This window comes from Taurulus bubalis (assembly GCF_910589615.1).
Source record: "Taurulus bubalis genome assembly, chromosome: 16".
Taxonomy (NCBI): domain Eukaryota; kingdom Metazoa; phylum Chordata; class Actinopteri; order Perciformes; family Cottidae; genus Taurulus; species Taurulus bubalis.
Genome location: NC_136604.1, coordinates 9,193,906 through 9,218,813, shown reverse-complemented (window position 1 = coordinate 9,218,813; position 24,908 = coordinate 9,193,906). Strand labels below are relative to the sequence as shown.

Here is a 24,908-nt window from a genome sequence, read left to right as displayed (position 1 = left end):
GCAGGATTGTTCCGCTGTATCGCTTCTATATGTCCTAAAATGACCCGGCATCCAGGACACTAGTTTGCAGAAGCAAAACAGTGGCATTAGAGCATTAATGTCGCCTAAATCCACAATAGGGATATGCATATATCTAATGTAACTACATGCAATGCCATATATGCATGCCTTCATAGATCCCACCATTAAAGTTTATACAAAATAATCCATATATAAAAGAATATAACATTAAACTTGACATTACACATACAAATTGATATTTCATTTTGCAACCTGTGTTGTGTTTTGTACCACTAGGATTCTGCAAGCACGCAGAAGTGTTGTGGCTGCGGTTATACATTATTAGAGAGAGAGAGATAAAGAAAAAGTACACAAATACACACGTGCACTATTGTCCATGTTTTGTCCTCTTATGCATGTTTGATTGTGTTGTATTCATTGTCTTTATGGTATGGTCTTTTTGGTTTACCGTTATTGACGTTGTGTATGACTATGCTTTGCTTCTCTGTAGAGCACTTTGTAAACTCTGTTTTTAAAGGTGCTATATAAATACAGTTATTATTAGTATTATTATTATTATTAGTAGTAGTAGTAGCCTTATTATTAATACCTTATCATAATAGCATAGTATATGTATTGTTCCTAATACTATTCTAATTTGTCTAACACCTGCTATCTAAAGCTTTACTGTCGCCTTGTGGAAAAGGTGAAAATATTCAGAGCAAGTGTCACGAACCACATTTCACTCGAGTGATGACGATCACAGCCCGCTCGTGCTCAAATATTAGGACTACAAAACTACAGTCAAGTCCCCTTGCGGCGCGAGGTGACGGGCAGCCAATGGCATTCGCGCATTGGGTCACATGTCGTTTCTGCCCAATCAAAGCGTAGCAGAATGCTCTCAGTTAGGTTGAGTCTTTCAGGGACAGCTGTTGAGAGAAGTGTTCACGTAGCGTTACAGCCTCACTGTTTTTACCTGTTTAGAGGCATATTTTTTAATTTAGTAACTGGTCTATGGCACAACATACACTTCTTCATTCGGTAATCCGCTTCTATAGGGATGAAAAGGCTTAAGAGGAAGAAACTAAACGCAGGAATTGGGGTGCATGGGCATGGATCTGTCACAAGAGGTAAGCCAGCCAACACACAGCGAGGTAACTGTTGGCGTTTAACACACGTACACGAGACATAGGTTAAAACTGACGAGACACACGAAGCCAACACGAAACTTTCTTCATATCCATCTACGGGACGTGGAGTCTGCAGACAGATACCTGGAAGTGAAGTTAATTAGCTGTATTACTGCAGCCAGGCTGACACAAACTACAAGACACGAATCACGAGGTATAGCTAGTATTGTTGTCCTCGCATATCTCACCGCTGATCGTTACATTTTCGTCAAAGTAAACATCAGCTTCTCTGCCAGTGGTGCTCGCGTGGCAGCCAGTCAGCCAACTGGGACCATTTGGAAAGTGCCAGCTGTCTGCCAGACAGAATAATAAGTCATTATTACCTGTAATAAAAAACAAAAAGCAATCAACTGTCATCAGGTATGTTATCACTCAACTCTTCAAGTCATTCAAACTTCTTGTTTTGAATTTAATCCAAACTCACTGCAGCACTTTCACAACTATGGTCATGTTTGTGACTCATCGTTGTGATCAGGCATTTTACCGGCGTTGTTTGCATAAAAGATGAGTCATGGTAATCAAAGTAATCATTCATTAGGTAGGAAACGCCTACAGTCTTGTGTCTTAAAAAAACAAAACAAGTTTGACATCACAAGTATTGGTGGAAAAGTCCTTCAATTAAAACAGGTACATTTTACCGTTAATGTGTCTCAACACATCTATTATTGTGTGTTGATTATTTTTTTACCAACCCTACAAACTGTTGTTGTATGTGTGTTTCATGCATGATAGCTAGCCTCTATTAATAACACCAGCATGATCTCTTTCCTCTCAATGTCTTTCCTCTCTATTATCTTTCTATCCCTCATCATTTCCCTTTCTTTTCCTCTGTATGTGTCTCTGTCCTTCTTTTTCATTGTTTGCTCTTTACTGTATATGCGCTGTCTTTATTTCATTCCTGTATTCCCTTTCTCTCCATCCTCACCTCTGTCTGTCTTTCACAGAACCAGATTGTGGGAGGAAACAGAAGTTGGTTGAGATCCACCAGGCTTTGATCAGGTAAATATGATAATTGTCAGTACTACAGTTTGCTTGTTAAGGATGATTTCTCTTTCTGCTGTCCTGGCATCTAGGAGGACATGTTCATTCCTTTTCATTTATCACAAGTTCTGTCAAAACACCTTCTGGGATGCTGTTGTGTTTTTGTAAAAAGTATTCCTCATCAAATGTGTGATCTTGTTACTAATGAGACCCTTTGATTTTTGATGAAGAATGTCTGAGAAACGCTGATGTAGAAATATACAACATTTAACAATTGCGTTCAAGTAATGAAATATAACAGTAGTTATCTTTTCTATACCAGAACAGTGAAGGAACTCAAGAACCTGGGTGTTAAGATTATCCCGGTAGATACAAGGTTTTCACACCACGATAGTGTTCCTTTAAAATCTGCCTTGACGTGCCTGTATGTCTAGAAATCTAGAAAGTTATGACAGTTTCATTGTACAAAGTGCCTCCATCAGCACAAGAGCAAAGGGCCACAGGATGTGTTTTCCCAAGTGGGATTGCACATCCGTCTGCTGCTGGCTGTTCCACAATTAGATGGCATGCATTTATCCCGAAGACAGTGACCTTCATCGCACTCCCCGCTAAACTAATTTCACACACGAAGATTACTCGCACGTGCCCAGTGGAATAGTGTGACGAGGATCATGAAGACATTAGTGCAAGTGGGACTTGATGGGGAATTGGCACAGGGAAGCTGTCGGCAGGATTGAGCCGGGTGCTTTTTTGGAATTCACGTTAAATTGCTCAAGAACAATCAACTGTTGACACAAAAAAAAAAAACGTATCACCAACTAATTTTTTAATTGGCTTTGTGCTGCATAAACATACATTTTAACAAGAAATATAGTGTCATATCCTACTTTGAAATGTTTGTTTTCTTATATATATACACACACACACACACACACACACACACACACATAATACAAGTATTCAACCCCCTTGGCTGTTGTACCCTTTTGCTGCTTTTATACATGAAATCATGGTCAGTATAATTTGTTTTTTTAACAAGAATTTGCACAAAAAAACCTCTTTAATATCAAAGCGAAAACAGATTTTTAGAAACTAATGTCAATTAATTAAAAATATATATAATGTAAAGTAAATGATAGCATAATTATTCACCCCTTTAAAGTGATGCTCTAGTATACTTTAAAGGGGGTTATGTTAAACTGTGATTATATATATATATATATATATATATACACACACACACACACACACACACACACACACACACACACACACACACACACACACACACACACACACACACACACACACAGGGACCTATTTTCTATTCTGACTTTTTTTTGCAGCGATCCAGTAGACATTGAGACCCTGAGGAGAGCAGCAGCCAGCCACGGAGGACTGCTCACTGATGAACTCAGGAGGAAAGTCTGGCCCAAACTACTGAACATCAATGTGTACGATCTACCATATAAACCTGGTTAGTGGTTGATTGATGCTGATATTTACTGATTCACAATACTACACAACAGTGTTGCTAGTACTAATGCTGACAACACTAATAATTAATTTGTATGTGTTATAGGTCGAGATGTGAGGGAGAACCACAAGGATTACAACCAAGTAGTCCTGGATGTCAGGAGGTCCATGAAGCGGTTTCCTAAAGGTGTGTGTGTGTGTGTGTGTTTTCTGAAGATGGCATCATTGCTCACGATGCCATTCATCTACCTGTACTTACAGCGACATGCAGACATCTGGAAAGGCGTAATGATTAATGAACTGAGTAAAATCTGCAGCAGGGTCAGATTCTGATGTCACAAGACGCCTGTGCTGTCAGCCAAAATCACAACATTGGCAAAAGCAACAGAGAAAAGTGTCTTATCTAACTGAGAAGCTGTCGGTTCAATCTCAGTTAATTGTGGCTTAATAATCTTTTCTGCCAAGCAGAAGCAAACGTGTTTGGAAAAAATAATTGAAAAAAAGCAGCAGGGAAAGCTGGATTTACAACATTAGTGTGGGTCTCTGTCTGTATACTACGGTAAGCTGCTCCACATATGCTGACTTTGATGTCATTTTACCAGTAAGGGAAACTAAGAATGATGTTCTTTTGGGAAGTTAAACTTGATGTTTTATCCACATGGTGTATCATACCACAACTGGGCAGTGTTTGGTTTTGTGTAAAAACTTGCTCATAAGCACCCGGACCAGAGTCGGATAACTTGTGTCAACTTGTTTATTATTATTATTATTATATTACAACACAGACAATCGCAAGCATTTTCCAGGTAATTTTTTTCTTCTGTTAAAACTTTATTTATTGATGATCCTCGGCTCTCCCTCAGGTATGCCAGCCTCAGAGAGGGCCGTGCTTCAGGAGCAGCTGATCGACATCATACTGGAGGTTTTGAAACGCACCCCTCAGCTCCATTACTACCAAGGCTACCATGATGTGGCCGTCACTCTGCTGCTGGTAGTCGGGGAGCGGATGGCCATCGCCATGCTGGACACGCTGTCCAATCACCACCTCAGGTTGTACTTTCTTCTTCTTCTTCTAATAAATCCATTTGTCTAGGCATTTCAGTCAAGTTAAACAAACAACATTATTTTAATTTTTTTTTTTTTTTTTTTTTTTACTGGATCCAATTTAGTAACTTTATTTCAAATGATTTAGCATTAGTAACTTACTGACTATTTTCTCTGTCTTTTAGGGATTTCATGGATCCTACCATGGACAACACCAAACACATTTTAAACTACTTGATGCCTATATTGGAACAAGTTGATACCGAACTCCATGACTTCATGATCAGGTAAAACATTTACACGCACGTAATAAGGTTACAAAAAATAAGTAACTATAAACAGCCCAGATTACATTAAAACATTTTTTTTAATCAGATCATAGTTAGCCCACATTGCCAAGGATTACTGGATTACATTTTTACTATGTTTATGCCAACATGTTTCTAAATAATGAATATGTTCTTCTGTATGTCAAAGTAAGTTACTCCTCTCCCTGGTAATTTAACTCAAATTTGATCTTGTTTTAATGGTGAGTTATGGGTAATGAAGCTTTTATTTATTTGTATTTACATTGAAACTGAAAGATGAATATTTTGAGTAAGTGCTCCTCTTGCAATAAAAGAGCAAAGTCATCTATGGAGTTTATGCCAGGACTGTTTTTGTAAAGGTAATTTGATTTGGCTAACTGTAATAGCTAAATATGCATTTTACTTGTTTTGGGATTAAACAAAAATGTGTAGCTGCGTCCATTTTTTTTGTATAAGGTGCAATATTTTCAATGTTTAATTTTGAAGTAATAGAAATTGTTCAGATAACATTTAATTTAATCCAGTGATTTTCTTTTTTTTTAACCATGTCATTTTAAGTCTCTTTTGAAGTAATGTAAGTGAAATCCACTAGAGGGCACTAAAGTGTTGATTTTCACCTGTGAGCTTCACAGAGAGACACATATTTGAGTTTTTTGTTTGTGAATTGGAGCTCAATTGAAAATGCATCAGTAGTGGTCTCATTGGGGAGTTTCTGTGTCAGATGGTCCAACATCTGTTTCAGAGGCTTTTCTGTCCCACCAAGGTGTGCACCACATTTACCTTTTATTTGTGAAATGTAATCATCCAAAAATGATTCATTATCTTTTTACAGTTAATTGAAGCAACAACAAGTATGTATTTTACAGTGCAACCAGTTACTGTCAGTGAATACGGGGTCGCTGTGAGGACTAGGATTTGGGATGTTCTGAGTCAATAAATTGTCCTCGAGGTGTTTGGATATGTGCGCGTGCCTGTGTGTGTGTCTATAGAGCCTTCGCTGTCTTGTTGCCCGTTCATAATTGATGCTGTGCTGGCAACTTCCATATTTGCCAATTACCCATCTCTACACAAATACAAGCGCACACAAACAGAAAAAGGACAAAAAACAAGACATTTCACTCGCATTAAAAAAACAGTCGGATAAACAAAACCTGAATTCAAAGTTTGGAATGCTCTTTTTTTGTGAGCACTTCCACTTCTCCTTACCTGCCTTCCTCCTTTCTTCTTTCCCTCTTCTCCGTCCCTCTTTATTTGATCTATTTTACGTCCCTCTCGTCACACAAGCTCCCTGCCCTTTGCTCCCTCTTTTTACCCCTCCCCTGTCCATCACTCCTTTTTGCTTGTCACTCCCTCCCCCTTGTACTTATTCTTCTTCCTCCCTGAATGTTCCTATCTAATATTTATCAACAGCCACTAAGAGTAGCCAATTTGCTTGAGACTGTCAAAAATAACTGTCTATTTATGTCTGCGCACAACAGAGAAAGACAAGGGAAGAGCATAAGAGGGTTATAAACGCTATGTAAAGGTAAATCATTATATATATTTTAATTCATGATGCCTTTGAAATAAATTGCTGTGGTCATGAGAAAAGCTTTCAAAACAATGATTCATGACTCTTGGATTAAGCCACACTATTAAAGTTCAGTTTATGAAATTAAGGAAAGTGCGACTCATGTTGTATGGTGTCCTCTGCAGTGCTTTGTCATGTCTGAGAAAAATAACCCCTGTGATGTAATTCGGGTTATCTCAGGTTCATCTTGGAGGCTAAAACCTTATTAAAGACATTTTTAACGGTTTAAAAAAATGAAGGCGTTTCTCAAGGAGGCTTTCTCTCGTGAGAACCTGGAGAAGTATTAGCTCTGGTTGGCCGGATCATACCGGTACATTTCCTTTTTACATTTTACCCGGCAGACTAAGAATTGCTGATACTGTAAAGTACTGCACACCACCCAGTGTACCATTAGTTTTCAAAGTAATTTCCTGCCTTCCATGCAGCCCTTGGTTTCCATTCATTTCTATTACAGTATGAAAGTCAACTCGGAGAGATTTGCACTGTGATGGATTGTGATGTGATGAAACCACTAGATGCCAAGAGGATAGGAAAATAATCTGTCCATATGTTTTCATATTACTCGTAAACTGCATTTTTATTTTTATTTTATTACTGCATTTTCATTTATTCCTGGTCTTCTATCATACTTTTTGTTTTCAGTTCTGTTCTCACTTTTGCATATTGGCCAAGGAGATTGTTGATCTCAGTTAAAATTATCTGGTTAGAAAAAAACAACACAACACTTCTAGTCTGTGTAAATTCAAATCCCTGTATATGTTTGCCGTGTCTTACAGAGCGGAGGTGGGAACCATCTTCGCGCTGTCCTGGCTCATCACATGGTACGGCCACGTGCTCTCAGACTTCAAACACACCATGAGGCTCTACGACTTCTTCCTGGCGTCGCATCCGCTGATGCCCATCTACCTCGCCGCTACGGTAACAAGGCATAGAAGCCAACAGGAAGCGAGCAAGAGGCAGCAACTTTGTTTTGTCAGTAATCCAGGACACTCGCATGTGAACACACACACACACACTCACACACACACTCATATACTCATATACTCATATACTCATCATGCATACAGTGAGGCAGAGTACTGCTAAGTCACTAGACTACTTAATGAGATACCTCCTAATGAACAGGCGAGAGAGAGTAAAAGAGGAGGTATAGCGGGAGAGATGAAAGAGGAAAGAGAGGGAGAAGGACAAGGACTGCATCAGGAAACCGAAGGACAACAAGAGCCGACTGATGTTTGACTGGGAAGGAGAAAGAGATTACAAAGGAACACATTTTTATACTTGTGACTTTCCCCCCCTCTGGGTGCTCACACCAACTGTTTTGGTAGAAATGTTTACTGCTGGAACATGTGCATGTGCAGGTGTGTTTGTAGAAAAATTAAATATATTGTGTGTGCCCATGCATCCTGTTTTTAGGTGTTTAATTTCAGTGTGAATAGGCCTTTTTAAACAGAAGGTGTGTGTGTGTGTGTGTGTGTGTGTGTGTGTGTGTGTGTGTGTGTGTGTGTGTGTGTGTGTGTGTGTGTGTGTGTGTGTGTGTGTGTGTGCGCGTGTGTAGGGGCTGGGCAGAGGGAGAGTTCTGTTTTGAAGTGTGTGAAACAACAAAGCAGAATGTAGTTCATGTTTCCTCCAAGGCTGAGAACAGCGCACAGCATGGGGGTTTAACTCTTCATCTGCTTATTTCACTGCGGAGCGCTCATTCTGTCTCACTAACATCACTGAAGCGACACAGTGTGCAGTCTGCAGATTCTTATCACAGCTTCAGTGTGTTTTAACCCCTCATCTCCTCCTCAGATTGTGCTGCACAGAGAGAAGGAGGTGAAGAAGACGGAGTGTGACATGGCCATGGTCCACCACCTCCTCTCACGCATACCTCAGGACCTCCCATACGAACTCTTGATCGGCCGGGCCGAGGACCTGTTCGACCAGTACCCTCCATCGCTGCTGGCCAAGCGGGCAGCGCTGCAGTCTCGCAAGAGGTGAAGGGACAGGAATTGGAGAAAAAAATGATAATGATGTTACTAATATGCATTCACATTTGCTAAATGAGGCGCCATGCTGGGTCATACTTCAGTCATAATCAAAATTGCTATCACTTTAATATTCGTTGGAGCTGAACCTTAAGGTCAGAAGGTGTAAAGCCAAATGTGCTATAGAGATACAATGTTGTTGGTGTATTCTGCCGAAACAAGTGAGCAAAACATACTCAAACTGTTGTGCACTAGGGTGGCAAGTAATGATTATTTTCAGCATTACTTAATCATTAAGTGTTTACGATGATATATATTGAGCATATTTTGCCTTTTACTGGACTCTAAGTGTAGAGGCAGACTGGAAGAGGAGAGAGAGGGAGAAAGAGAGAGAGAGGGAGGGAGGGAGGCATACGACATGCAACAAAGTGTTTAGATGGCATGATTAGCTCCAGTAAATCATATATTGATTAATAAATCAAATGAATAATCTACAAAACATCACAAAGTTAGAAAACAAAAATGTACGATATATTATCTTTAAATTACTTGTGTAGAGCAAGTCAGAAAGTGTGTGTGTGTGTTATTCCTTCCTGTCATGTTCATCCTGTCTTTCCAGCTGTACATTCTTCATGTTCGTTCTGAATCTGCTCTCCATCACCGACTAACTCTCCCTTTCTCTTCCCATCCTCCTCTTCCTCCGTTTTCTTTCACCAGTCTGTCCATCAGCACCTTCCAGGCGTTTCAGTTCTCCACCCTCCACCAGAGGCCTGACTCTGTTCTCCAACGCCTCACCAAGGCCGAGGGCTCCACCAACTCCAGACACGGTAAAAATAGTAACTGCAATCTCATCACCGACTCTGAAGAAGGACTGCACACACACATACAGACAGTACAGACTCGTGAGGACGAGTGACATAAAACTGACATATTGAAGTTGGCGGAAAAAACAATATTGACTTTGAGATTGTATGAACAAACATTCCAACGCAAATATTTTTTTTTTTTGATGGATCCACCATTTCTCATATTTGCTGGTGCCTTGAACACAACTCAGAACAAGGCAATAAATATGTCATCTCCCACAAATGCTATCCCCCTTTGGGCCAATCAATAACAAGTAAACAAATGATGTAGCACCCCCATCAGACCAATCAAGTGCACATTTAGATCTGCCAGAACAGAACAAAGAGATGCTTTATTCCCATTGGTTTTGTGGAAATCTGATCAGTGGCGTCCGACATATTGTCTGTGATGTACAGGCAATCAGAAACATGCTGTAACATTCCCCTCAGGCCAAACAATGTAATATTGAAATTGATGCGCATTATTCCCTGCAGTTTCATCAAAATTCAATTAGCGGCATCCAAGATGAAGTGCATAACGGACAGAAAGAGCATCTCCTAATTTCACTGTGGCAGACAATGAATGAGAGTCTGGAAGAGACAACCTGCTGTCTAAATGTTAAACAAGTGATGAATGTGGGCAGATGAGGGAAGTGAAACTCTAAGTGGAGTTCATAACTATTTGGGCCTCTAGTTAATTGAAGTGAGAGTACCGCTCAGCTAAATTGGTTGTTTAATACTTTGCCTCCTCCTTGTCTCTACTCCTTGTGTGCTTTGACATCCCTCGACCCCCTTTTTGTTTTCGATCCCAGTAACATACTGCTGCTTGATCCTCCAGTTTGCTTCAGCTTCCAGTATAATGACTCCTCGTGACCTCTCCATGTGTCCGCTCCTCACAGTCTGACCCCCCTCCTCCTTGTTCTGTGCTCGTAGCCTCTCAACCCTCAGGTCAGGAAGCAGCTTTGCCCCGAGACCGAGGCCGGCTGTGGGGGAAGGGCAACAGGATGGTGAAGATGGCGGTGTGGGGGCTGTCCGCCACGCTCGGGGCGGCCGTGTTCGCCGTGGCTCAGACGGCTATGGACTGGGGACCCGAGGCGTTGCTACAACTGTTCTGACGTGGCGGTGCGGATTTAGACTGTTCGACACACACACACACACACACACACACACACACACACACATTAACTCATGGTGACCGCAGACACACACATGTGCTCCTAAACAGTAAACAAACTTCTATAGATAAACAAAGATGTTGAAGACTTGAAGCTCCTCTCTCCTGCTGAGAGGAAAACCTTGAAGAAAAGCAGGAACAGGTCTGTCATCTTGGCGCCAAACAGGTTGTTGCCACACAATCATTGTGAACGTGTGTGTGTGTGTGTGTGTGTGTGTGTGTGTGTGTGTGTGTGTGTGTGTGTGTGTGTGGGAGCGAGAATCCCCAAACTCATACCACATGTAAGCATGGAACGAGCCTCTGACCTCTTGGGCCTCTGCGCCAGAGCCTCTGTGTGGAGTCATTGCTGACATTTATTTTTGAAAAGACAATCAAACGACCACAAACAGACACACAAAACTAGTACAAAGAGACCCACTGCACAACTGCAGACATGCAAAATGAGCAAAGGGAGACGTGAACGCGTGGTTTGCAATCGTTTTGTGTCTCTCAGTCTGGGGCATCTCCTCCTACGTAGGAGGTGTGGAAGGCTTTACCATGGTTTTGCCCAGGGGCCCGTTGTCTCATTACCCACCCAAGCGTGTGAGACACTAACACATCTTGCCTTTTCAGGCTGTTGCTCTCACGGTACGATTGGTGTAACATTTTACACGCGTCTCTGTGCGTTTGCTGTTCGCCGATTATTTAGCTGATAAGTCGTTTTAAGACTGTCATGCTTGTCTCGCTGTGTTTCTGTTGATGGGGGTTTTAGTGAGCTTGTTGGATCTGCAGCCGTATCCGAGAGCTAAAAGTGCCCGTAGCCAGCGCGATGACACATGAATACAAATTATTAAAGAGCGGTGTTTTCTGCTGAAAGCTTCCAGTTATGAGTGAAGAAGGAGAGCGGGAGAGAAATGGGAAAGATGGCGGGAGAGATTTTGCCTGTAAGCCACTTGTATTAATTGCTTTACTGCAGGTGTCAGCGAGTTACACTAACAGTCGAGTTTTCTGCTGCCCAAAATATGAACATTACACACAGTTGGCACTCTGCACTCAATGCACGCAGCGGGGCTTTTGCAGACGCATTGAGGCATCAGATGCATCACATGCACTGAGATACATCTTTCTTTTTATATTATTTTTCTATATTTTCTGAAGCAGTTTTCTAGATGTGGCCTACCACTGCTGAATGAATATGCAGAATACACCAGTACTTTTACATTCTTAAAATATTTAGCAGGTTTGAGCCAACATCCACTCTGAACAGCCGTCAACAGAACTACAGTACATGGACTCGGTTCTTCCTCTACATCGTATTTCTCTTCAGCATTTTACTCCTACAGTGATTATTTTAACATATGTGATAGAAGAAATTGTGTTTTTATTCAACACACCCTGTAGATATTGTAATCACTGAGTTTTACCATCATGAATAGTGAATATTAATAATACAGGCGGTTTTCAACTGGGGTACATATATATGTACAGGGCTCGGGGGTTTCTCCAAACAGCAATGCATGCTCTGTGTGTCGACTTATAGTCTGAAATATTTATCCGCTTTTTACTAGCATGTTGCCGAGTTGCATCTGTTCACACAACTTCACCCGAGTCACAACACTCTCAACCCTCCTCTTCTCTGTCATCAGATATAGATGACTGGCACGTTTGCCGTGTTGATTTTAGTCGCTCTGCAGTTCATGAATTCAACTGGTATGTGCTTCGTTGTGTGCAGATTACAGTCGAAAGGGAGAAAGACACCGTGAAGTCCCGTTTTAAGTCTCGGGGCAATCTGAGAAGGATTGCAGAACCAATAGCTGCGATTTTGACCGGTGATAATCAGTCATTTTATTAGAGAGTCAATAAATCCATCAATAACGTGTACCTCAGGTAGTCTGCTGGCCTGCGAGCCAGTTCAGACATCTGGCCAGTAACCTGTGGTGGTTGTTTGAAAAGCCTCCGCATGTTCCACTTTTCAGTCGGACAAGCTGTACATCATGTAATACATGGTGTGTGTGTGTGTGTGTGTGTGTGTGTGTGTGTGTGTGTGTGTGTGTGTGTGTGTGTGTGTGTGTGTGTGTGTGTGTGTGTGAGTGTGTGAGAGAGAGTGTGTGAGAGTGTGTGAGAAAACGTTATCTTAAGTCACAGGTCAGTTTATTTCTCTTTTTTTCCTTTTTAACTCGCTGCACATTCTCTCTGTTATATATGCTTTTTGTTGTGGTGCTCAAAGTGCCTTGATATATATATATTTATTGTCGACAGTCTAATTTATTTTAGAGAAACAATCTGATTGGCTATTCATGTATTGTTAGATTTAATTGGATGTTCTGAAGGTATTTAAAACGAATATGTGGGGCTGTAAAAGATTATGGTTATTATGGTTTGTAATCACTAGTCTGAGGGTTTGTATTTTTTTTTTTTTATGGAGATGCAGTTTTTTATATTGAAATACTGTATCTGTTCAGTCATTATGCATCAGACTAGAAGTTAAAGAAAAATGCTTAATTGCTGTCTTGCCAGGTGTTCAATGAAGATGGATCTACACAGTGTAGATTCATTAAATGAAAGTACAATCAGAAGCTACAGCCAGCAGCTGTGAAGCCTAGCTTAGCATTGAGACTGGAAACGGGGAGAAACCGCTCGCCTGACCTTCTCCAAAGGAACAAAGTCCACCTTCCAGCACCTCTAAAGTTGTTTGTTTAATCCATATGAATTGACCCTTGGTTAGGTGCCAGATTATCTGACTGCGACGGCCTGTCGCAGTCAGAGTTTGGTTGTATGTCTGAATCTTCTCAACTCTCAGCAAGAAAGCAAATAACTATAGTTCTGAAATAATCAGACTATTCCTTTAAGTGTTTGGCTCATGTGCCAGCTCAATGCTTAGGTTAAGATAATAAACAAATGACATTGCAAGGAGAACATTTACCATCTTTCGGTGCATGGTCGGCAGTGAAGTTAGTATTCTTTCTACTCGCTGTACTTTTAAAGTGATTGCATGTTATTTTGCGTCTATGATGTTTTGAAATAGATGCTTGACAAAAAAATGTTTTATTCATTTAAAAATAGTTTTCGTATATAATCTTTGCTTACTCTTGTTTGGTTGCCTTGGTTGACCAGGTGCTGTGATCTTCAAACACAAGTCAAGATGCTACTGTGCAGTTGTATTATTAGTGTAGCACTATATGCACACGCACACACACACGCACAGGGAGAGAAGTGGCTTTGCCAGATCATAATGAGGATTTAATTCCTGCCCCTGGCTCTTGGCGTGCTAAAGATACTTTCTCCTTGTCTTTTTTTCTTCTCACATTCACGTTCACACTCAAACACCAACACCTGCACCGGTCTCAGTCTGGCAGAGGCCTTGGATGAAAAATGATTGAAGCATGTTTGTTTTGAATGAAACTAACCAAGATCTTAAAGAAATAAGATGGATACGGTTGAGCCCATCTTAAAAGTTTACTTAAAAAACGGTTTAAATATTCAAATTTAGGCCCATTTAAATTCATGTAAAACTAAAGGAAGTCTTCTAGAAGAAGTCAACATAATATAAATAGAAGATGCATCATTTTATTTGACTGAAGTGCAGTGATTATTTTATTAGCTCTGTTGATAGTCATTCACATTAAATCAGTACTTTTTAGTTGCATTTTATTATCTTTTTTTTCAGCCCACGTCTACAAAGATTGTGTGGCTATATTGCAGGAGCTATTTCAACAGCTGGATGCAGTGGATGTAATGCTTTGCTTGTCGTTGGGTTTGATGTAAACCAAAAAATCAAATTAACTTGAATTTCATGCCAAATTTGAATTTCCTGTCCTCTCAGTGAGCTTGTGCCTCATGGCCTCAATGTCCTCAAGTCTGAAAATCTCCCAAAGGACTTGATTGCACCATATAATGTGTGTAGTGTATGTATAATTTCTGTGGGCATTCTAATGCATGTTTCTTATATTACGGGTACCAAGCCCTTGGTACATACTGTAGTAGATAATTTAAACGCTATCAGGTTATTTGCACCTGAAGTTGTACTGAGACATGTTTTTGACATATGAGGATGGTGTTGTCTGAGGTGATAACAATGAATAAATAATTAACAAAACGCTTCTGGTTTCAGTGTGAAAGTTTATTCTGCACCTTTGAACCAAAAGTGTTGATACCAAAAAATAAAAACTGCTATCTTTTCCACTTTAGAGAATTCCTCAACCTTGATTGGGGTTTTTGAATGATAGTACACACTTATGCATTTTAGTGCTCAAACAATTAGTCAATTAACAGAATATTAATTGAGATGATAATTTTGATCATTATTGAATTCTGGTCGCAGATTTTCAATTGTTATTTATGTTTTGTTGCTTTTAATGATTGTAAACTAAATATATTTGGGTTTTAGACAATTGGTTAGGCAAATCACTACATTTGAACACATCACCTTGAATTTGTTTTGCTTTTTCTAGGCATTTTACAGAATTGTTGTATTTGCTGTCTTAATGAATGTAGAGTAATGTGACTAATTCAACTGCTGTTTTTGTCACAATGCACTTTCAAATAAAAGAAAACAAGGACATGCCCGTCTTCCTTTGTGTCTATTTGTACTGTACAGCTGTTGTCTTTTCACAGACTCTTTTAAACTGGCCTCCTTGGAGAAATTAGGTCAGAAGTGTGTGTGTGTGTGTGTGTGTGTGTGTGTGTGTGTGTGTGTGTGTGTGTGTGTGTGTGTGTGTGTGTGTGTGTGTGTGTGTGTGTGTGTGTGTGTGTGTGTGTGTGTGTGTGTGCGCGTGTGCGTGTGCGTGTGCGCGCGCGGGGAGGACAAGGCTGCGCATCTGTCCGTCTGACCTCCAGGGAGACGACCAGAGATAGAAAGCAGCATCAGAGACATGGTGAATCAGAGAGGCGAGGGTTAAAGAGGGATGAAATGAGGCAAAGATTTATACTGTAGAAAAAGACATCTGGTGGACGTGTTGGAGGCAACTGAGAGGTAGCCGAGGTCCTCAAGAACACGTATTTAGGCGCAGTCTCTTGAGGATTCCTAATGAGCTGTAGTGGAAGTGAGTGTGGGTCGGATCAGAGTTGAGAGCAGATGTGGAGAGGGATGGTTTGAATTTATGCACATAGCTGTCTGGAGGAGTTATGGCCCCTAATTTCAACACTAAATGACGTCCGCGCTCCCTAAACACACCAACATTTTCCTCTAAACCTCCATGTCGGCGTTCACCCTAAACATCCCTGCAGATTTTTGCATCTTTTTTTGTAAATGGAACCTTTGATTGTGTCTTTCTGTGAGGTTGCATAAGCCTCACAACAATCTTTGTGAGAATGTGTTTGTGGTTACTTTAGCTTAGAGCACACAATTGAAAAACACAAAAGATACAGCATCGAGTTTGGTAAAGAAAGTACTGTATGTGAGTGTGAGTGTGTGCAAGCAGAATAAAATACTGTGTGTGTGTGTGTGTGTGTGTGTGTGTGTGTGAGTGAGAGGGTGAGAGAGGGTGAGAGAGGGGGAGTGGAGAGAAGCATTGGGCACACTGGGGACAACAGCTGCTCCAGGGGTCTGTCTCGTGTTTTTTCCCTGATGACACACACACATGCGTGCACTTACACAACCAAGTGCCACGCCACCAATAACAGCAGAAGCAGCACCTCGACTTTCACTGCTGACTTTTATTTTAATTCATTCATTGGACTCAGTTGTACAAACAAAATGAGCTCCACGTTGCCTGTTTTGTGTGTTTTTTTTTAATTGATTGAGTTGATCTTGTCCCTGTGGGTTGTAGCCCTGGAACTGTGCCAAACCGGTAATTAATTGGCTACATGGTAATGTTTCTTTTCTTTTTTTTGAAAATCAGTGTTAATTATCTTGAGAAAAGTGACATTTGGTCGGATCACAGTATGCATGAAAGCCAGACACTGATTATCTGATATGTTTCACAATTTCCCTGTTGCTTCTCAAGGAACAGACTCATATCTGTGAAAAAATCTGGGAATACTACTTTCATGAGTTATCGTCATTACCAGTTTCTAACTTTAAAATGGCATCCAACTTTAAATTGTAACTGTTTTCTCTTTCCCCTAACTTCTTTGTGGCTATTTAGCTGCTAAATGTTTCACTAGTTGCTAACTTTGTCCGTCTGCTGCTGCGTACAGTGGTTTTAAAGCTTTTTGCTGAAAACAGCTGCTGCCTAAAACAACACTGATGAGTGCAGTGAACGTGAACCAAAGCAATACGATTTCAGGCCGTAAAACTAAAACAATGAGACAAAAGACGCTGAACCGTGATGTACTGCGGAGTCGGGTTGATCCTTTGTTAATGGAAAAAACATTGATTTTAGAAGCTTTAAGTATTTTAACAAATCAAAGATCTCATGGAGGTTTCTTTGTATTAATGCCATATTAATGATTTTGGCCTCGCGAGATTGTTGTGCCATCATCTCTCAGATCAACAAATCAAAGCGTGGCGGTACACTTATACAATTTAATATTTTGACCACATCACATTTAATTTCCAGTGAAGCTGCATCAATCACAATGGCTTGTGAGACTGGATTTGCCTCTGCGGAGGCAGTCAGACACGCATGCATACCACACACAAACTCTTTGTCTCCAGCCCTTTTTCTCCTGCTCTGGTCCGCCCTTCACTCTGTCATGGATCAGAGAACATGTCCCAAAGTGCTTTACAGGCAACACGCGTGCAGCATGTCCCTGCATGCTGATGTGACTTTACAGCTTTACAGCAACCTTGTGCAGTAGATGTGTGCGCATGTGTGTGTGAGAACATCCGGCTGTGTGAAGGTTCACTGTTAGATGTGTGACCGTACATGCTCTGACATTGTGTGTGAATATTTCAAATGAAGTGACCTCCCATGTTACCTTGAACACTGGTGGGAATAGATGTATGACCCAATACTTCTAGATTTAGACGCTGACTGGTGCGTGCAAAAAAAGAAGCTGAGGGTGAAATGACACATACATCTTTTTACGTGACATGAAGTGATAACTGAGCAGTCATACACTGATAGTGTTAGCATCATTTTCTATAAAAGTAATTGTCCTTTGTAGTTTATGACAACATTGTAGTTTTGGCCAGTATGATAATGTTGTACTCACCAAAGTGTTTGCTGAGATCTGCAGGGATGTCACAGATCCAACTTTCTCTCTCGTGATTCTGGTTCTGAAGCAGGGCTGTCGACTAACTTCTACATTGGCCGCACTGGGGAGACTACCTTTTTCATTGAGGTGCAGCCGTGTGCACGAGTCATGTTTGTAGCCGATAAAAAAAGAGGTCTTGTGAGAAGAGATGTAAGATTCATCTGGAAATTAATTAAAATGAGGTCAAATTATCATACATTATGGCACTTTTGGCATTATTAAGCCCTTATTATTGCACAAATACAACAATTATTGTGCATCTGGCATATGTCAAGCGTACTGGTGCGACCAATGAAAATGTTTAGACCCACGTTGACGATGTTTGGTCACATGTGCTCAGCAGCCCTGACCTCAACTAAGTACCGATTCAGTATCAAGGCTCTCTTTTTCCTAAATTTATCTCAGAAGCATCCAGCAGGTGAAAGTGAAGCGTATCATATTCTCAGTCCCATCCCTGTGACTCTGATAGCCCGGGGGCCTCGTTAGCCTAAACGTGGCCCGGTCCATACAGCGCTATTAATACCTGATACTCATTACTTGCTATATGTGTTTGGGGGCGGTGTCTGCGTGGACACTTGGGACCGACCTCCTGCCTTTCACACATGACCTCTCGTACTTTTGGTCCCATGGCTTCCATTGGTCCCAACCTCTGCTGACCTCACCTCTGTTTCCATGGACACCAGAGGAATCAGGAAGAGCCCCGTGGAGTCTTGTGTCTTTGAGCAGGTTGAGATAGTTTAGCTTCAAGTTTTAGGGCCTTCACGTGCTGTTCTAACAGTTCAAAAGTGGTGAAAAGATCATTTCAGAAAGTATGATATGATGCTCTATGTCACCCAATTTTTATTTCATGAACACGTTTCACAGCAGCTGGCCAAATGCACATTGTTTTTGTACGCTGTTTATTGATCTCTTTCATCCATGAATGCTTCCACTTGATAATTTCACCCCTCACTACGATGACCAGCTTCTTCTTGACCGACTTTTAAAAGAAGCCAGGTCGCCACTATCGAGGACACTAACACATGGTGGGAACTAAAAGTGATTCCAGGCTCAACATATAAAAAATGAGGCCAGCAAATATTAAGGATAACGTTGCAAAAATACAGTGTTTCTCCACAAAAATGTTATTCCTAGCAGTGTGGAGAAAGTTTTGGAACAGCATTTTAACCTTCATGGTAAGAAATACAAAATATTATTGATCAATTTGATTGTGTGTAGTTTTCTTGTAAACAAATATAAGATTTAGTTTACATTAGTGTTACTCACCAAAACACGTGTGGATTCTTAAGGTCTAACAAACCTACATTTTCTCTCTCAGACCTTCACAAAGAAACACTTTCTAGGTATTGGAATCCAGCATTGTTCACCATCTTGCTGTCTTCCTCTCCCTGCCTGTGTTACCATCGCATATTGATCCGTGGCATAGTGTTAAACCATTGGTATGTATCGCCCACCAATGCGCGCATGCATGTGCATCCTTGTGTGTACAAGGCAGTCGATAAGGTGTTGTCCAACATTTTGAGAGAATACATCTTCAGCTTTTGGCTGAAAGGATTTATTTTGATTATGAATTTTAAGTTAAAGTGCTGTACATTTTCTGTACACGATGCAATTCCATAAGCTGAGCATGGCAGCAGCAGTGCCAGGGTTTGAAGCTTCTATGATCTTATTCCTATTAACGGCTGGTGATATTCTATATTTCGGTTAGGGTCAACAAATCACATAAAACAACAATGAGTAAGTCCAGCTCTCAATAAAACGTTTAAAGCAAGCCACACATATCTAGTTCTAGTTTTTGTTAAATTCTTAGAAATGTCCATAGTCATCTGGGAACTGTAGTTTTTAGAAAACGAGTAAATAGTGCATTGGGGACTTTTTTGCTGCAGATTTTGTGCTTTAATGAGTATTTAAACCAGCAGATGTGGAATTGAGTCAAAATGAAATACAGTGTGCTCAGTGCAACGATGGCACATTGATTTTATAGTTTTTGGACAACAATAGAGCTCTACACAACAGAGGAATTAAACATATCAGGTTTGGGATATACAGACAATAATTGTTAGTAGAATCAATTCCGCTGCTGAGAGTATTGCCTGCATTATTGTCGAGCAAGGTGCATCTCTGTGCTGCTTTTTTGTACAACAATGAACATCCTTCAAAGGTTTACGACAGATTCCCCAGTGAAATATTCACATGATTTGCGCCAATGTGTTAAAGAAACACTAGGTCCGCTCTTCAGGGTATTTCCCTACTTGACGGCTTGTTGTATGTATGAAAAATGTATTTGCCGACTAGTTTCGTGCTGCTCAACAAAAGCTGATCTCTGCTGACCGATTTCACAGTTTGGCATTTGGTTAAAAGTGTCTTCCCTTTTCTTCAATTTAAGATGTGTCATAACTAAGTCGTGATGTCTTATTAATCTCTCAAACCAGCTCTCAGTGGTTTGGGCCTGCTTAGCCTTCAACCGTTATATCAACCTCGTAATCTAATTCACACACTCACACACACACACACACACACACACACACACACACACACACACACACACACACACACACACACACACACACACACACACACACACTGCAGAGAAGAGGCTAACAAGAGACTGCGAGTAAATTTTACGCTTGAATTAGATCTGTCTGTGCAAGTGTGTGCACGCCGCTGAGAAGCACATCTTGGGAGGCTGTGAAACAAGTTTTATGGCGGGAACGGATCAATCTGTCTTAAGTCAAAGGGATCTATCTCATGTCTTTCATTTGAAAAAAATGGCAGAAAAATGTGTAGCGCGAGCAAATGTCAACAAGCGTTTGGTGTGTGTGTGTGTGTGTGTCTGTATGTGTGGGTGTTTGTGGGTGTACTTCTACCACAGTGAGGACCAACAGGGTGACTGAGTGTGTGTTTTCTTTTCTGTGTGTGCTTCTGTGTGTGTGCATACAAGTGTGGGTGTGTTGTGAGAAATATGAATTTGTTGGTAAATGTCAAGAAGTTGGCAGTCTAATGGCTGAGCTGACAGATGATCCATAAAGCTATAAAGTGATTGGTTTGGAGATTCTCATTCATTCTAATGCAACTGTCATAGCGCGTGTGTGTGTGTGTGTGTGTGTGTGTGTGTGTGTGTGTGTGTGTGTGTGTGTGTGTGTGTGTGTGTGTGCTCGTGTACACAGTGAAGCAGTGCAGTGTATAGTTGCAGATTTGTGACATCCAGAATGGACCGGCATGTTGCATGTTTGTCACTTTCATGCAATTCTTTGTATGTGAAGAACTGCTTGCAGGCAGCAGCAGGTCTAGTGAAACTTGCATATATCTGTGGTGGTGACTGTTTACTGAAGCACCCTCGGCTTTCAGCGACTCTGGGTGATTTAGCCTTTTTTAAGGACAGCATTGCTGAGTTAACAAAGGAAATAGCCCTCGAAAAGGTGAACAAATTACACCTTTACCGCCAACATGGAGATGAGAGCTGTGATCTACATCCTCAACTTTTAAAATGAGGTCCACGCTCCATTAGACATCTAATAGCTGACCGCAGTAGAGCACTTTAGGAGGTAGGAGTCAGAGTCGCTAAATATTCATCTATCAAAAGAGGCGTAAACTGGACACATGTCAAGGAGCCGAAAGTTATTAACTGCTCATCCTGAACAAGCAAAGGCTTGTAGTCTTTTATACATGGCCCACACAAAGCCTTTGGCTGCTTCAGTGCTTACAGTTTCAATACTTCCACTCCTTTATAAACCACATTCAGCCAGACCACAAAACAAATAATGTGTTTTGTGAGAGAGTAGCTCTAAATCTAATCTCTTGGTTCAGTAGTTATGCTACACTGGCCATGTAGCTGCATTACACCATGACGCTTCAGAGCCTCGTCCTTTATTTGTGTCCAGGGCAGAACCCAAATACTGCTGCACAGACCGATTTAAAGCTCCAGATGTTGGTTGGCTCTGCCAACTACGAGGGATGGAAAAAGATAAAAGGAAATTATGATAAGATCTATAAAAACGTGTCTTGTTATAGTCACAGGCTGGACACCAAGAGGAAAGCTAATGCAAAGAAGTTGCATATCATCACTGTACTGGACTGTGTGTGTGTGTGTGTGTGTGTGTGTGTGTGTGTGTGTGTGTGTGTGTGTGTGTGTGTGTGTGTGTGTGTGTGTGTGTGTGTGTGTGTGTGTGTGTGTGTAATCCAAAACCATGAACCCATATCCATGACCACAGATTATTAAATGCGTGCCAGTGTTTGATTACGCTGTCACGACTTTTGACGCGACGTTACGTTTCAATCTCGTTTCCCCGCAGATCCGCTCGGAGTTGGAATTGACTATCAGCTTAAGTTGCCTTCCACTTTATATTTAAATGTTTCTGTTTACAGTGTTTATTTGGAAATGAAAACTGACAAGATATCACACACACACACAGAGTAATTCTCTTTCTGTCCTCCCACTATAGAGAGGGGTGGATCTACAGTAGCTCACTATTTCTAGATTTCTCCTCTTCTCCTACATGTCTTCTCATTTTCATCCATACACCGTCAAAATAAGCAGATACTCAATAATCAAAATATATATGAAAGGACTAGTTCAACATTGACGTTAAATGCTTATTTTTTTTGTTTCCGAATGTTAGATGAGAAGACTATCTGACATTTGTGTGGATGTTCAGACAGCAAACACGAGGGGCTGCATCAGTGTGATATCAATTTAGAAAGTCCAGTTGGAGATCTTTGAGTTTGAAGGCTTTTCAGATGGCAAAACACTGCAGAGGTTTACGACACCAGATTTGATCACAATGGCAATTATTGTATTTAGTTGCGATGATCGTTGCGCTGCATTGTGGCAAAAGTTGAGCCAGGTTTGACTTTCTTTTGCTGGATGCTTCAAGTCTCTATGCTAAGCTAAGATAACCACGACCTGACTCCAGCTTCGTACTTAACAAAGATGTATGAAGTTGATCAATCTTTTTCCAACCATCTGAAATGGTTTTAAGGCCAATTTCCAGAAATGTCCCCGTAAAACCATATATCTTCTGTGTGTCTATATACATGGTAGAGAGAGAAAGTATCAGCTATTGTTTTATTCGTGAATAAAATAATAAAATATAAAGGCAAATAAAAAAAGACATGCACTTATATTAGTAGATATTTATGAATAATAATGCTTTATGGGTTAATTAATTAATTAATTAAGTATAAACAAAGGAAACAGTCACATTTAAGCAATGTTTCTGTGCATTAGCAAGATTATCATAATCAAACGCCATGGTAGGATTCTTTTGATGTCTTTTCTCAATCACACATATTCACTCTCCCACTCACTCACACCTCCTCTCCATCGTTCCCTTTCATCTGTATCTCAACTTTTCCTCGCTGACCTGCCACTCACCCCTCTATCATCACCACGTAACCCTGAGTAAGTCATCTGCCATTTAGTCCGGCCTGCTGGCTGATTTTAGCATGCTGGTTTAAACACATACAAATTATAGTGAACTGATGCATCGGCTTGAAAGGAAGCGGATCCTATTACACGTGACCTCTGCTCCTCTCCGACTTCTCCTGCCGGCCGCCTTACATTCGACATTCATTCACCTGATAACATCGACCCTTACGGAGGGCCCGGGATTCGTTTGGTGTTAGTTTAGTCTGAGGAATCAGCAAACAGCACTGAGAGATCAATTCACTCTGAGTGTAATGACTATTGATTCTGTAGGAGCGGAGAGACAGAGAGGGAGCTGAATGTATTTAGATAAAATAATGCTTTGCTCTCTCATGCTACGCTGAGCCTCTCTGCTGCTGTCGGGTGAACCGGCAGAGGGCTGGATGTGCATCTCAAGTACACACACACACACACACACACACACAGACACACACACACACACACACACACACACACACACACACACACACATGTTACATGTACAGGCATGTGAATAAGTATAGAAGGGGCAAAAAACTTCCTGCACTGAGACACACGTCATTCGTATTAACATGAAAGCTTTTAAATGAGGCTGAATAAAAAAAAATTGGCGAATTGAAAATAAGAAGACAAAAAAAGACTTTCTGATTTCTTTAATGCAATGTTTATTGTTGTACTGTAGACAAAGCCTTAATGACCTGCTGACACTCCTCCACTCCATTCCAGTTTAAGAAGACGTGGTCTCATTGTGAAATCTGAATATCGGGTAGCAACAGGTCCCACTCTTTACATCATTCTTCCAATGTATATTTATCCCACCAAATACAAAGACCTCATCTACACTGTCAAAATCCTCTAAATATTCAGTCATAATAATGAAAATCTTCAAGATAACACTAAACTACACTTTCTGTACTCCAACACAACAAACTCTGCCCGCCTGGCATCGCATTTCCACTGCTGTCTTCCGGCAACATGTCACCTTGCTAGATTTCAGGACAAGGCTAATAATAATTGGAGCCTATCGGTGGCAAAAACAAGCACTTTTATTGGGCGTAAATTGACTGTGCCAAATTGCCCTGATAGGATTACATTGCAGCCGGTTTAATGGCTGAAGTTTGCAGCGTTTTACTCAATACTTTTTTTCAATACTGGACTAATTTCAGGAATTGTTGTCCCAGGTTTGGAAAGTCATGTACAGGCTGAAAAATACTAACAATACCCTTTAAGTCCAGATAAGAGCACTTTTAGCCTCTGAAAGAATAAAATTAAGAATTAGCAAGACATTGAACAAAAGCCAACAGTGGGGTTCAACTTGGTCGGTCAGTTAATGTGAGATGGTCAAAGCCTTTCTTTTATTAGAACATCAGATAAGGTAAATATCTTGCTTGGAAGAAAAAGAATAGCTACAAGCCTCCTGTTGGTTGTTGAACGTCCTTTGGTAGGCTACATGCTCTGACCTTGACTGATTCTGTTGATAGTTTTAAATTAACCTGGGAGTTCCCAAATTTGACCAGTTGAAAGCACACCACAGAGTCGGGATTTAAAAAGGCGAGTCAGTCTTTTTCTGCTGCTGTGCTTCCATCCCTCTCCTTCCCTCTACATTTCCTCTGATGTGTCATCACAGCCAAGAAATCCCTCATGTCTTAAACGGTTGAAAGACCTTTCAGCTTCATGAGCTGTCTTCTTTCCCTCTGTGCCTCTTCTCTTCACCACTTTCTTTTTCCCCCAGATCTTTTTTCTGACTCCCGCTTTTTCTTACGGGTCTCTTACTTTTCCTTAAAATTCTGCCGAATCACCTGGTCTTAAAATTGTGCGTGCGTGTGT

At 40.8% G+C, this 24,908-nt stretch overlaps 1 protein-coding gene across 1 annotated transcript; it reads left to right on the top strand.

The window, feature by feature from the left end:
* Positions 1-1,060: 1,060 nt before the first annotated feature.
* LOC306748535 (TBC1 domain family member 20) lies at positions 1,061-10,499 on the top strand (the record flags this gene model as incomplete). The annotated part of the gene is made up of 10 exons (XM_079231712.1): positions 1,061-1,130; positions 2,135-2,189; positions 3,518-3,648; positions 3,754-3,834; positions 4,511-4,697; positions 4,877-4,978; positions 7,346-7,487; positions 8,364-8,548; positions 9,257-9,366; positions 10,318-10,499. The coding sequence occupies 10 exons, from the start codon at positions 1,061-1,063 to the stop codon at positions 10,497-10,499; spliced, it is 1,245 nt and encodes a 414-aa protein (XP_079087838.1).
* Positions 10,500-24,908: the final 14,409 nt, after the last annotated feature.